A 15103-nucleotide genomic window follows, 5' to 3' on the forward strand; every position below is an offset into this window, starting at 1 on the left:
CCAGCTTTTTTTTTTTTTTTTTTTTGAGACAGGAGCTCACTAGGTTGCCCAGGTTGGGTTCAAACTTGTTAGCCTTCTGTTTCAGCCTCCCAGAATGCTGGAATTATAGTCATGCACCACCGTGCCTGGCTGCTTTATAGCTGTCATTGTGCAACCTTTTCACCTTAGTTTATTTCTCATCGTGTTTCTCCTTTGGCAGTTACTATAAATGGAATAGTATTCTTCTTGTTCTTTCAGATTTATTGCTAGCTTATAGAAGCACAACTGATTTTGCTGTTGAGCTTGTCTCACAACTTATAAAAATTTATTGGCTCTTTTTAAATGAATTTAAATGATTTCCTGTATGAATTTAAATGATGTTTCTATATGATTTTGGATCATATCATCTGCATCTTAGCTTTTACTTTTTTTCATTTCAGTTTGGATGCTTTTTTAGCCTGGTACCTCTGGCTAGAACTTCCAGTAAAATGTTAACTAGAATTTATAAAAATGGACATCTCTTGTCTTATTTTTTAATATTAAGGAGAAGACTTTCAATCTTTACCATTATAGTAGTCTGTTTTCTAGTTGTGTAACCAAATACTCAAATGATAAAAGGGATGTATTTAGCTTGCAGTTTTGGAGGGTTCTAAATCCAAAACTTTGCCTGTTTGGCCTCTGATGAAGGCCTCTATCTGTGTCATAACATGGCAGAGACAGGGAGCCGACCATGCACAGAAGGGGCTGGGCATGTGAGGTGGCCTTGCCTTGTAGCAAACTAGTCTCAGAAGAGCCAACTTACTGCAGGCCACCCTTGGTTCCTCCTTGTGAAGTGCCCCAGTGACCTGACTACCTTGTAGTAGGTTGTACTGTCTCAGCAGTGCTGTGCTCACAATGAAATTTTAGCACTGGCCCTTGGGGGCCACACTCAAACTGTAGCTAGGCTATAGCAACTGCAAAGTGTGACATTGTGGAGTTTTTATAAGTGTGCTTTCTCAGGCTGCTTTTTCACTGGAGTTAGTCACATTGTATAGTGAGAATATGCTGACCTCACAGGTCTGCCCTTAGTAATTCATCAGCCACAAGGCCCTGTGTCCCCAGGACCACCATCACTCATGACAGCTGATGTGTGTTTAGTTGTCCCAACCAGTTCTTCAAGGCAGTCTGTACTTAGAATGAACACGGGACTCCCAGAAGCACCATAGTTGATCATTTGACAATGAAAGGATACAAAGTAGAACTAACAAAAGAAAAGAACTCACAGGGCAAAATCTAGGAGAAGACCAAACATAGGGCTTTCAGTAGTAGTCACAGAGCATGGCCAGATGCAAGAGTCCTGCACGGACCATGAGACCATGAAGAATACTGTGAGCCTTAGAGCATGGCAACATACAGAGTACTCAGCTGTGGACCAGGACAATGTAAGGAGTATTCTCTGCCACAGGGCACAAACTGAGTCTTGCCAGCATCAGAGCATGGTAACATACCGAGTACTTGGTACAGACCACAACAACACGCAGAGTATTCCTAGCCACAAAGCACGACAACATGCAAAGCACTTTCAGCTGCAGGCCATGACAATCTGCAAAGTACTTCCAGCCACAAGGCAAGACAAGATGCAAACTAGTGCTCACCAGGAAAGCTCACCAGACCTTTGGAGTCCAGTTTTTAATTTGGTCTCATTCATATCACTTTCCTGGTTGATCTTTAGTTTCTAGTCTCTCTTAAGACTCATGCTAATATTTTAAGGCTCCGATTTCTGCTGAAGTTGAATTGATGCATCCCAAAGCCTGACCATAAATCACACTATCAGCCTGTTCCATGGTCAGAGACAGTGTACTAAGCAGGATACTTAGGGGCTTAGCACCTGTATATGAAGACAAAGGTTAGACTTTCTTTTCCATAAGGTCATTCTTCACTATGTTTTTTGTTACTAGTTGAAATATTTTTATCATGAGAATATTGGTTTATTTTTCTACTTTTCCAATACTGTTAATTGAACCCTGAGACTTTGCACTGAGCTACATTCCCATCATTCATTTTTTTTTTTTAATTGTGAGACAGTATTTTGTTGAGTAGCAAAGCTGCCCAGACTGCACTTGAATTTAATCCTCCTGCCTCAGCCCTCTGAATTTCTGGCATTACAGTTGTGTGCAACTACACTGGCTGGGCTTTCTCAAATGCATTCTGCAGCAGTTTAAATGATCTTGCATATGTTTTCCCGGTGTTCATTATTAAACTGATATATTGCACTGTTTGATTTTAGGGGGATTGTTTAGTTTTGTTTTGTTTTAAGTATAGGAAGAATTTATTGAGAGAGAAAGCTTTTATCAGAGTGACAGAAGAGGGCTTGGATAGTAGGTTGCTTTTGTTTTGTGTTTTGAGACAGGGTTTTACTACGTAGTTCAGTCTGGACCTTGAACTCACTAATGTAGCCCAGAATGGGCTTAAACTCATAGTGATCCTCCTGTCTCAGTCTCTCAAATACTGGGATTATAGGGATATGCCAACATTTCTGGGTTATTTTCATATATTTACCCTTGTATTTTTGGGATAAATCATGTGTGGTCATAGTATATAATCTTCTTAACATGTGATTGAACTTGAAACTCACCAGTGTTTTGGGTAGTGATATTTGTCTATAGTTTTTTTGTGTATGATGTTAAAGTAATGCTGGCCTTGAGTTAGCAGGTATTCTCTTCTCTATGTTTTGGAATACATTAATGAAAATAAAGTACAACTACAGAAAATTTCTTAATGTAATGAAGTTGAGTTAATAAGAGACATACTAGGATCTGTTACCAGTGATGACCTTTGTCTTAGGTTAGATGGCATATGGGAAAATGTAGGATGGAGACAAGAAGGTAAGGAGTTTTGTCAGGGAGTCTGCTTGGTCTCTCTTTCTGGATCAGCTCTGAAAAAGTTTAAGATGCTAAACTAAAGCCTCTACTCTTGCAGCAGGTCTTGAGGGCACAGTTGTTTGTGATCTCTTTGTTCTACTTATTCTAGATTTACTTCACCCTCTGCCATTCTGGAATTACTTTCTTAGTAAAATCACCTGGTCTTTCCTCTAGGGGTACAGTACAAGTCAAGATTAGGGGTGAATGGTCACTTTGAGGCTCTAGCTGAATTAGGCTTTTTACAGAGACAAGCAGGCCTTAACTCACTAACCACTGTTGTAGAACCTCAGGTTCATTATGCATGTTCTTTGCAGGCGACAGCTTTATGAAATGTATTGTTGCTGATACTTTAGATCACTTTTCCACCTTTAATATTAGTTTTCCTTCTGTGCAACTGCTAAGCTTGATACCTGAAATGCTTGGGACCAGATGTGATTCAGATTTCCTGGTCTCAAATATTTTCTGATTTGAAAATATTTGCATGGACTTTACAGGTTGTACACCCCTAATTTGAAAATCTAAAATGGTCCAGAATCCAAAACACTTTTAGTATTATGTCAACACTCAAATGGTTTTGAATTATGAAGCATTTTAGACTTCAGATTTTCAGATTAAGACTGTTCAGCATGTAGTATGGCCTATTTCTGGTACCAGTCTTATGGTTAGAATTGACTGAGCTTGCTGAGATCCTGATCCTTGGTGCATGTACATGGCTAAGCTTTATTACCCTCACTACATGCCAGTGCAGGTCAGAGTGGGTGAAAAGACTGGTTACAAAGATGCTTCACAACTTAGTCTGCCCACATGTCACAGTGTGGGCTCCTATAATCCCCAGAGCAGGGGACAAGACCATGGGTATTGTGCCTGGTTCTTTTCTGTGTCCCATTCCCCCACTTGTGCAGTTTTGCTTAACTAAGACTAGAACAATGTGGGGGAGAAGATGGAATGTTAGTTTGTGCCCTGTACAATGAATTCGTGGAAATTCCAAATTATATTCTCTGCCTATATATACTAGCAGTATTACTTAGCCCAGATCTATTATTATATTTAGCTGAGTAGAAAAAAATATTGAGGGGGCCTGCCCCTTAGCTCAGTTCTTTAAGTGGCTGCTTCAACAAAGCCGTCAGGCTCAGGTTGCTGTGGTTCGATCCCCACTACTCAAGCCAGCCAGTCATGCCTTGAAGGCATTCGGAGCAAAAAAAAAAAAAAAGAAAGAAAAAATATTGATTATGTATGATGTACTTAAGTGTCTGAGGCATTTTTTTATAATTTATTTTTTATTAGCAAAAGAAAATCACTTCTATTAAAAATTGTATTGACTCAAAATTTTCCAAAATAAAATATTTAAAGTCAGAATCTTATTTCCATTAGAATACACTAGTGTGAAGAGCCAGTGATCTGCAGTCATCACAACAAGACAGTGAAGTAGTATCAAGACTTAGGATGTGTATTCTTGAACATGCAGTGTTACTTTGCTAAGATATTGTGTTGGAAATATTAGCATATTATTTCATAATATGCTCACAGAATAGGAATAATGAAAACTTTATTGTTTCATTTACTCTTGTTGGTGTTTGATATTTAATTTCATAAAACTGTTAGATTATATGTCTTCAAGTTTGTCTGTGGTTGCCTATAAGAATATGTTAAGAATATCACATATAGGGCTGGGGAGATGCCTCAGTAGAATAAGCGCTTCCCTGGCAAGTACAAGGGCCTGAGTTCAATCCCCGGTTCCACAAAAAAAAAGAAAGAAAGAAAAAATCGCACGTGCTTTTTGGGATGTAGACATTACAAAAATAATCTTTGTTTTTCAAGCCAACTTTTTTCCCTTCTGTGTTAGCATATTTACTACTAAACAGTACAGGTAATGCATTGTATGTGTTATGGGTATATGCTTTTTCTCTCCTTTGTTCACAGTAGCATTCTTCAGAGCTAGCAGGCATGGTCATGAAGCCATGAATGTTTATATGCTCCTGCCTTCTTAAAGGGCATAGCACAGATTTCCTTCGCTTTGGGGTCAGGAGGGCAATTCTTCATGAAGACATTATTTAGGAGTGTCAACAGCAAGCAATCGTATGTACTGATAGAACAGAGGTGACCGTGCTGTACCTTTACAGGCAGACAGAAAGTTTATGAGCGGTTTTTTGAGATTTCATATGGAAAATCAGGGATAGAATGATAATGACTATTTTGGTCCTGTGGAGCTGAATATCTGCCAGTCGAAAGGAAACTAATATATACCATAATGGGCAGGAAGGTCCATTTTTCATTTGTAATGTGCGTATAAAGTTCATTGTGAATTTATTTTATGTATTTGGCACAGGGTTTACATGACGTTCTGGGTCTCACTACGTAGATCAGATGCGTAGTGATTCTCCTGTTTTCAGCCTCCCAAGGGCGGGGATTACAGGTGTGCACCACCCCACCCAGTCTCAATCACTGTCTCAGTGCACCCCAGGGGCACGGTACAGCAGGCATAGAATCTCAGCCGCTGCACTCTGCTTTAGCAGGTGCTTTAGTCTGCTGAGTTATCTGGCCCTTTATTGTGAATTTAAAAATATTTTTTTTTTTTTTTTAATTTTAGGGAAGGGTCTACTGGGTGTTCAGGGTTTCACTACTAGATCAGACTTGTAGTGATCCGTCTGTTTACAGCCTCCCAAGAGCTGGGATTATAGGCACACCACCAGGCCCAGTCTTAGTTGCCATCATAGTGTGCCCCGGGGGCGGGCTGGCATGGCAGGCCCAGGGATCAAACCCCCGGCCTCTGCGCCTACTTGCAAAAAACAATTTTTAAAATACTGATCATTTGGGATACAGGTGAAAATAAATGTTAACTTATGAGCCTGTTTTATCATAGTGGTTTTTATTTTAGCTTAAGATGCCTAATAGTAGTTTCTAGGAAATAAAACATTAACCTACTCCTCCCCCCCCTTTCTTTCTCTCTCTCTCTCTCCCCTCTCTTGGAGACAGGGTCTCACTGTGTAGTTCAGGCTGCCATTGACTTTACTAGGTAGTCCAGACTGACCTCGAACTCATACAGTTCTTCCTGAGTGCTGGGATTATAGACATGTGCCACCACGCCTGCCTACTAACTTTTCCAATCACTGTGTATGTCCGTGTATTACTAGAATGACATCTCTCAGGCTTGCCTATTTATGATGAATGTATGCCCTGATATTGTAGTAAAAAAAAAAAAAAAAAAAAAAAAATTGTGAGCATATATATATATATATATATATATATATATATATATTTGTTTTAGCAATCTTTTATTTTTGTTTTTTGAAGGATTTAAAGCCCAGTAATATAGTAGTAAAATCAGACTGCACTTTGAAGATTCTTGACTTTGGGCTCGCTAGGACTGCAGGAACAAGTTTCATGATGACGCCTTATGTAGTGACTCGCTACTACCGAGCACCCGAGGTCATCCTGGGCATGGGCTACAAGGAAAACGGTCAGCATATATATTATATTTGAAGTATTCCAATCAAATAAGTACTTTAAATATTGGCTATCACTTTCATTCTTAAGTAAATACGCTACTCTGTTTTCTTACTTTACCTAAAAGTTGAAGGTTTGTTGAGTGTTGCTACAAATGACCAGCATGAAGGTTGCTTTTTCACTTCTGGTGATGGTGATGTTGTATAATGTCCTATAAATATGATCTTTAGATAACCCCTGCCAGAGATTAGCACCAAAGAAAACCCCCCTCAGAGTTGGCATCTTGTCCCGTCTTTTATAAGAATTCCATAATCATCCTACTACTTCCCACCCCTTCCCCAGGACACTTAATCAAATGCCATTCTTGTTCATGAAAACATTTTAGCCAGCAGGTTACACATGCGTACTTCTCCCTTTTAGTGACACCCTCACACCTGTTACAACATATTTGTTTTATGTTGTTATTGTTTTTAAATCACAGGCTGCTTGTTATCGTTTTGAAAAATATAGGATGGGATAAATATATTTTAAGCCTGTTAGCCCTTTTCAATACTAGACTAGTGTATGAATCAGATTTATGGTCCAAGGAAGTCTTCCCTGAGCCAGGTGATGTCTCTTCTTATACTTGTAGCTTTCAAGATCATCATGTTTAAAGCCATGTTTTTCTTAAGATTTCCAGCTTAAGTCCTGTCCTGTTTACTTAGCCTGCCATTTGCATTGCAATTTATGAAAAACAAAACACACACTAATTCTAATAGATGTTTACCAGAAAGGAAAACTGAAAGAGATTATTCTCTGGTGAACTAATTTATGAATTTTAACTTTCCCTCTAAAATTTCATCCTTGAAAGTTGAATCATGCTATAAATATAAAAAGGTTTACATGTATTTAGTATGAAATTTTAAGGAAACTTCTTCAGTTTCTTAAGATTTCTAAAAATTACAACCAGTTTACATTGAGCTGGCGTTCTCCTTACAGGAAGGAGTGTGCTAGAAAACAGGCTTAAATCTCCTAAATACTCTAACATGGTAAAGGACGTATCACTAACGTCTAACTCTGCCCTTTCCTGTTTTTCCCCTAAAAAAACCTTTAAAACCCAAATCCAAGTTTCTAGCTTTTTTCTTTTAAATCTATTTCTTTTAAATTCTATTACTAAATTCCTCCTGTCTTTCCTCAGTTTTCATAAATTAGCTATTCATTTTCAATGAACTTGTTACTGTTGGAATACTAGGGTGAATGCAAAGTGATATTACCAAGAAAATAATTGATTTCAGAATAGATAGAACACTTCTTAAGTAACGTTATGAAATCCAGTCTGAAAATTTCTGAAGAAATTAATTTTTTATGGTAACTGCTCATAGAGACATTGTTTTTCTTAAGTATTTTAATATGCCAAACTATTTCTGCTTGTGCTTTTTTCTTTTATTTGACTTAAAGAGAGAGTATAGTGCACAGTTGAACTTCAAAATAGTGTGTTTTATTTTTATAATTTTCCTATCATATGCTTTATAAAGCTTGTTTGTTTCTAGTTCACATTTTATAAATTCTCATTTGTGGAATGCTTTCTATTTTGTGCAATTTCTGTGCATAGCTCTCACTTTAATATGAGGTAGTTAAATGCCACACTTTTCATTTTCTTTTATGAACCAGAGCTTTTTGAAAAATACTTTGTTTTAAATTATTCCATTAGCAGAAATTAAAATCACTTTTTTCTTTTTGTGATGTTTTGCTGTTTTATATAATGCAGTCATATTATGCTTCTTTGATTTTAATAATCTTTTGCTTTGCTTTTCCTTCTTTTGTGCTGCAAACATATAGTGGATTTATGGTCTGTGGGGTGCATTATGGGAGAAATGGTTTGCCACAAAATCCTCTTTCCAGGAAGGGACTGTATCCTTGTGCTGTTGCAGCAGATCAATTAGTGAGGTGACGATAAACTACTCCTGTTCTTCAATGAAAATGAATATGCTACATCCATTTATACAGGTTTTTAAACAGATGTAAAGTTTGTGGCTGTTATATTTCAAAAATTATTGAGATAAACTGAATATTTGTAGGCTGCATCTGGCAGTAGGACATACAGTCTCTGCTGGTAGTCAGAGCACATTCACTGTCATTCATTTTTATTTCATACTGCTTTTTATGATTTTAAAATATACATGGTGTGTGTGATTTTTTTTAATGTTTATATATTTTCTTTTTATTTTAACCAAAATCTTTATGTTAATGTCATTGCATTTTGTTTTCAGTTGACATTTGGTCAGTTGGGTGCATCATGGGAGAAATGATCAAAGGTGGTGTTTTGTTCCCAGGTACAGATCGTATCCTTATCTTTGGCCTAAAAAGTAGTTTCTAAAGGTCAAAATGTATGGCAGCACATCAACTTGGTCAGGTGTAATGTATTTTGTCTCTCCCTAATATATTGTTAAATTACACTTTCAAAATACCACCTACAATTTGACTTAGACTTTCTTTCCTGTTTCTTACATGAAAAGTGCTCAAGTGTAACTATCCACATTTTTTTTTTTTTTTTTTTTTTTTTGCTAGCTTTGAGTTGACTTATTTAACCTAAATAAAAAACATGGCTTGCATTAAAAATTTCTAATCATACACTTGAGTATACTGAGGGGCTTAATGTGAGTTTTGGAATTGCCTGTTGCTGCTGACCATTCTTTTGTTTTGTCCTTCCACCTCCTTTTTGTTAATGTTTCGTGTGTTCTTTGTCTTGATTGTTGTCTCATTACTCGACATAACATAGCTGATACTTTCACGTGAGAATTTCAGCAGTAGTAGCTGAAAATGGTAACGTTTAGTTAGATTTGGATTAGTGCCTTTTGTTTTTCTGACTACTTTTCATGTTTATATTAACAATGATATGTTTATGAAAAAGTAATATTTAGAATTTCTATAGGAGGAGGAATGTGAGTATTCACTAGGTTATAGTAAGCCTCGAAGTCTTCAGGGATTTGAAATGTAAAGATTAGGAGGAATGAGATCAGAGTCCTAACCTTACACCTTAGTAAAATAGTGAATATTTTTATAAGTTTCAGAGCTTTAAAATTTTTTATTGACATAAGTAAAACAAAAAATGCCATTTTATCAAACTAGTGTTTTTTCTACAGGTTATGTTAGTGTAGAAAACTTTTTAAAAAGCAACACAGGTTATAGAAATAGTCCTCATTCTGTAGGACACATTTTTTCTTACTGAGAAGCTGGAAAAAAGACAAAATTTATGTATTGGAATTATGTACTGATTGCACGTAGACTCTGTGGGAAGTAATGATTTGAATTTCAGGTATTTGTAATTTATGTTCCAAATTTGGGAAATTAGGATTCTACTTGATGGTAAAGTTAGTATATATATATATATATATATATACACACACACACAGAGTAAGCACACAATAAATAAGGTTAGCAAAGCTTATTTATTGATCATTTCTGTCCACCTAAAGTCATTGCCTTTCAAGTTAGCTATGAAATACAAAATTTATAACTGCCACATTCTTTCTTAGGACTCTTTAAATTTCCATATTTTTGTATTTTAATATGGCTATGACTAATGTTTTGAACATTACATACAGAGTATTTTTCTTAGCTACTTGGTATTAGATATTGACCAGTGGAATAAAGTTATTGAACAGCTGGGAACACCATGTCCTGAATTCATGAAGAAACTACAACCAACAGTAAGGACTTATGTTGAAAACAGACCTAAATATGCTGGATATAGCTTTGAGAAACTCTTCCCTGATGTACTTTTCCCTGCTGACTCAGAACATAACAAACTTAAAGGTAATTTTTACATATGTATATATTCAATCCCAGTGAGAGAGAGAGAGAGAGAGAGAGAGAGAGAGAGAGAGAGAGTGTGTGTGTGTCTGGCCATATGGCATACAATCCAGAATTATTTCTGGGTGGTTGAACAAAGTGAAGTTTTAACCTTTAAAGTGAATTTACCTTTGATTTTATATTTTTAATCATGTTACCTGAGTTTATAATTTAAAAACTTTTTTAAATGTAAGAGTGTATACATAAAACAGAAATAAAAGCTAATTTTGAATTTCTTAAATATTACTAATAATTTTTGAGAACCTTTATGAATGTGTCCTTTAACATCATTATTTTTGCAGCCAGCCAGGCAAGGGATTTGTTATCCAAAATGCTGGTAATAGATGCGTCTAAAAGGATCTCTGTGGATGAAGCCCTCCAGCACCCATATATCAATGTCTGGTATGATCCCTCCGAAGCGGAAGCTGTGAGTCCTTTTCTTAATGTTAGAAGAACATACTATATTCTTAGCATTAAAATTGAAGGAGACCTTGTTATTTTAAACACAGACTCATGATGATGGTGCCTTTCTCTTTTTGCATGAAGAGTACCTTTCAGTACCAAGTGTGTCTAGGCAGTTTGGAGGCAAGGAAGCCACCTTGTGCTGTTCTCCCTCTCTTGCCTTGACACCTGGTTAGAGGGGCTGGGATGGAAAGACTTCTGTGGGGCAGCCTAACTTAACTATAAAGCAAATTGTTAGACCAAAGCATAGCAAAACTCCTCTATGAAATAAATAAGATACGATGATTTCAAAAGTTAGCAGAAAAGAAAAACATAAATATCTTTTTTTGAGCAATAAAAAGTCTTACAGAACTAGCCTACATGAGGAGCTTGTTGACAGTTGATCAGTCTAGACTTAAGGATGTATTTTTACAAGTCATCAAGTAGCTATTAAGAGTTTATATAGTTCCAGGAAACTGACTGTATTATTATACCTTTGTGTTTTTCAGCCACCACCAAAGATCCCTGACAAACAGTTAGATGAAAGGGAACACACAATAGAAGAGTGGAAAGGTAACACCTGCAAGAGTTTTTAGAAAACAGAGTTTCTGGCTTTTTGTGATAATTTGTTCCTTTTCCTTTTTTTTTTTTTTTTTATGGTACTGGGGATTGAACTCAGATAATTTGTTCCTTGCATTTCATGTTAAGGAAATTAATGCTATTTTATGTTTTATTTTATTTAATTTCTTTTCTTTTTAATTTAATTTTTTTCTTGTTCCTAGAGATTAAATCTAATAGCTTGCGCATGTGAGACAAGAGCTCTAGCACTGAGCAACACCTCAGCCTTTTTTTAAGATTTTATTTTGAGACAGAAACTTACTCTGTTTCCCAGGCTAGCCTCCATCTTTTGATATTTTTGCCTTGGTCTCAGCAGCTAGGATTACAGGTGTGTGCCACCACATCTAGCGTATTTTCTGTTTCATAACTAACATTTGTGCCTGCTATATTAGCACATGTAATCCTATTAATTTGGAGACTGAGGTGGGAGGATCATGAGTTTGAACCAGCCCAGACAACATAGTGGGATACTATCTCCAACACTGAAGTAGACATAGCTGATAATTTGGTAGTAATAATAACTTCTACTTCTACAAAAGTGGAAAATGAATCTCTTTTCCCTGACTTAATTTCCCAAGTTTTCCACCCTAGACACAGGGACACTAGTGCTTTCTCCTGTTTTTCCATAGTGTATATTTATACAAGTGTGTCTGTGTAACTACAAGTCCTTGCATACTATGTATACTATTCACATTTGCTATGTTGATACAGTCAAGTACTTTGAAAATGGCCTCTCTTGAGCTGCATAGATGCCCCACTTGATTTAATTGCTGGTGTGTGTTGTGCTGTGAACATGTGTTACAGTCTCTGTCCAGCTCCCTTTTGGAGCACCTTTCAGATGGGCCCAGGCTATTGCTGTTACAGACAGCTCTATGGTGTTTAGAGAACATTGTTATGAGAATAGCCACAAGAGATATACTGTGCCAAACACTGTTTTTGTTTCGTTTCGTTTTGTTTTTTTTATTTATGTATTTGGTACAGGATCTCACTACACAGCGTGGACTCACGGTGATCAACCTGTTTCCAGCCTCCCCAGCACTGGGATTAAATGCGTTTGCCACCACACCCGGACTCAGTGGCTGGCTCAGTGCACCGCAGGAGTGGAGTCAGCGCAGCATGTGCAACGGGGGATTGAACCCTGGTCCCTGCATTTGCCACGACAGGTGCTTCGTCTGCTGAGCTATCTTGCTGGCCCTCAAATGCTGTTTTTAGAAGTTTGCAGTTGGGCCGGTCAGAGACTGGGCGTGGTGGCATGCTCCTATAATCCCAGCACTTGGGAGGCTGAAAACAAGAGAATCACTATGTGTCTGATCTACATGATGAGACCCAGTATATCATGAAGGCCCTGCGCTAAATTCATTTAAAAAGAAAAGTTTGCAGTTGCATCTGTACTGCTGAGAGCTGTTGACCATCATCCTTACCAGCAGAAGGGCTGAAATTTTAGTTTTTGCACATCTAATATAGTAGTTTTATTCTACTTTATGAATGTAGCTGAACATTAATTATGCTTTGTCTTGGGCGTGTTGAAATACATATATTTTAAATCTCTTGGAACATTTGGCTGAGTAACTTTTAGACCTATGTACCTCCATCTGTGTAGTTATTATTTAGTGTTTGAACTACTTTTTTTAGCTATGTGACTGAGCAAAATCCCTGACCCCCTTTTTGTATCAGAAGCAGAAGATCTGTTATGAAGAGCTGGGTTTCTCAGTACTAGGAGGTGAAAGCCTAAACAGGGAACTGAACCCATTGATAAAATGATATTGCAAAAAATGAATTTGCAGGCCAGCCAAATAGCTCAGTGGATTAAAAGCGGAAACAGACACAATGGTCGGAATTTGCTCCCCGGTGTGCTGTGCCATGCCGGTCCTGCCCCTTGGGGCATGCTGAGATGGTGATTGAGACTGGGCGTGATGGTGCACGCCTGTAATCCCAGCTCTCTGGAAGCTGAACACAGGCAGATCACTACAAGTGCGATTTACGTGAGACCCTGTAGTCCCTGTAGACCCTGTACTAAAAAAAAAATACAAAAAAAGAAAAAAAAAAAGAATTTGATTATTTGTTAGGATAACCAGTAACTGATTTCCTCAGTTGATTTTGGGAGACCCATGGTTGATAGGGCCCTGCAAAATGAATGACTTGGCTAGAGCCTTGTATGTCTGCTTGTGTACTGAGCTGTCTGCAAGGAATGTAACTTGGGACCAGAGTAATATTAAAATGTTCACTGGACAAGGGCCAGTGAGATAGCTCAGAGGACAAGGTGCCTGTTTTGGCAAGTGCCGGGACCAGGGTTTGACCAGGGTCCTGCATGGTACATTGGCCTAGCCTCCCGGGGTGCACTGAGTTGGTGGCAAAGTCCGGAGGTGGTGGCGCACACCTATAATCCCAGTGCTAGGAGGCTGATAGGATCACTACAAGTCTGATCTGTGTAGTGAAACCCTGTACCAAACATACAAATTGTGTGTGTGTGTGTGTGTGTGTGTGTGTGTGTATTTCATGTATATTTCATATCCCATTGGTTTATAGTAGACATTTATGGTATTTCACAGATTCATTGTATCATTGCAAGAAAGAAAATTTACTGCCAAAGCCCAGAACTACAGATTGTGTGCCTAGTTAATACTTCTGTTAGTTTGGTTCTTCTGTCTTTGTCTCCTTTCACAAAAGGATTTTTTAAAATCCTTTTATCTGTAATATTTATCATTCTTTTATTTTTCTTTTAAGAAATAGCATCTCTCTTTTATCTGTCAACTTTCTGTTTCTGTCCTTCTAGAGCCAAGATTACCATAGCAAGCAACCTGTGGTCATTTGAACCCGTTTTCACCTTATGACCAATATAAATGTTATCAGACTTTGTAATTAGGAATTCTTTCCAGAGTTGTGCAGAGTTATTGAAATTGTAGGCAGTGCTTTGGGTTCATACATTTTTTTTTTCCATAGCTCACTGCTTTTATACAATTCTTTAAAGACTCCACGACCCAGAGATGAATAATGAGGTGGCATTCACCAGCACGTTATTCAGAGAGTGGTATGAGAACCTCAAGGCATGCCATACTTGGTATCTCCTAGAAGATGGCAGCTGGGGGGCCACACTGCTCTTTGTACAGTTGGAGCTGTTCTCAGTATATTCTGCTATGGTCTTCAAACTGCAGAGAACAGAAGCCAAATGTTGGCAATGACAGCAATGTTGAATGTAGCTCTCTGATGCTCTTTCTTTCAAAGATTTTGTTTCTGTTCCATTTAATACAAGAATCTTCCATCTGTTCTGATTTAAATCTTTGTGACAGATACCTGGTTGAGCATCTCCAGTGTGCCAGGGCTCAGGCAGTGGAAGTGAATAGGACAACCACAGGTGCGGGCCTGACTGAGAAAGGGTGAAATAAGCAGCCATAGTGCACAATGCTGTGTGGTTCACTGGAGTCTGTACAGTACAGGTTTCTGGCCATAAACAGATAAAACTTCCTCGACTTCCAGTGCTGACCCTAAGCCAACCTCAGAAGTATTTATTTTCTTACAGCATTATTTGTGGTTGAGGATAAAGGAGTTGTTATTAACACACATGAATGACATGTGGGGACCACCATGCATTGAAAGGCAGTATCTGAAGTACTTAGTATGTTTAATCAAAATTTTGAGAACTAAGGCACCTGTTTAGGCAGGTGCAGGCATGGGGGGTTCAATCCCTGGTGTGCCGTGCTGTGACAGCCCGACTCCCAGGGCATGCTGAGATGACAATGGAGACTGCGTGGTGGTATGCGCCTGTAATCCCAGCGCTTGGGAGGCTGAAAACAGGACTAGTCCAATCTGTGTAATGAGACCCTGTAGACCCTGTACTAAATACATTTTTAAAAAGAATTTTTTAAGGTTTTGACTTATGCATGTCTTCCAAA

General features: G+C 37.8%; 1 protein-coding gene across 5 annotated transcripts in view; it reads left to right on the top strand.

Annotated features, from left to right (window-relative positions):
- Mapk8 (mitogen-activated protein kinase 8) overlaps positions 1-15103 on the top strand; it is a 168964-nt gene that overhangs the window by 145433 nt on the left and 8428 nt on the right. For 3 of the 5 annotated variants that reach the window (XM_004646959.3, XM_023707239.1, XM_004646957.2), the window contains 5 exons: positions 6171-6336; positions 8573-8644; positions 9936-10118; positions 10457-10581; positions 11105-11168. In XM_004646959.3, the coding sequence (XP_004647016.1) occupies positions 6171-6336; positions 8573-8644; positions 9936-10118; positions 10457-10581; positions 11105-11168 (610 nt within the window). Of the gene's footprint in view, positions 1-6170; positions 6337-8141; positions 8214-8572; positions 8645-9935; positions 10119-10456; positions 10582-11104; positions 11169-15103 lie in introns of all 5 variants that reach the window. The other 2 variants (XM_004646958.3, XM_004646956.2) reach the window with 1 other exon arrangement.

Source organism: Octodon degus, unplaced genomic scaffold (genome assembly GCF_000260255.1).
Source record: "Octodon degus isolate 3935 unplaced genomic scaffold, OctDeg1.0 scaffold00285, whole genome shotgun sequence".
NCBI classification, from domain to species: domain Eukaryota; kingdom Metazoa; phylum Chordata; class Mammalia; order Rodentia; family Octodontidae; genus Octodon; species Octodon degus.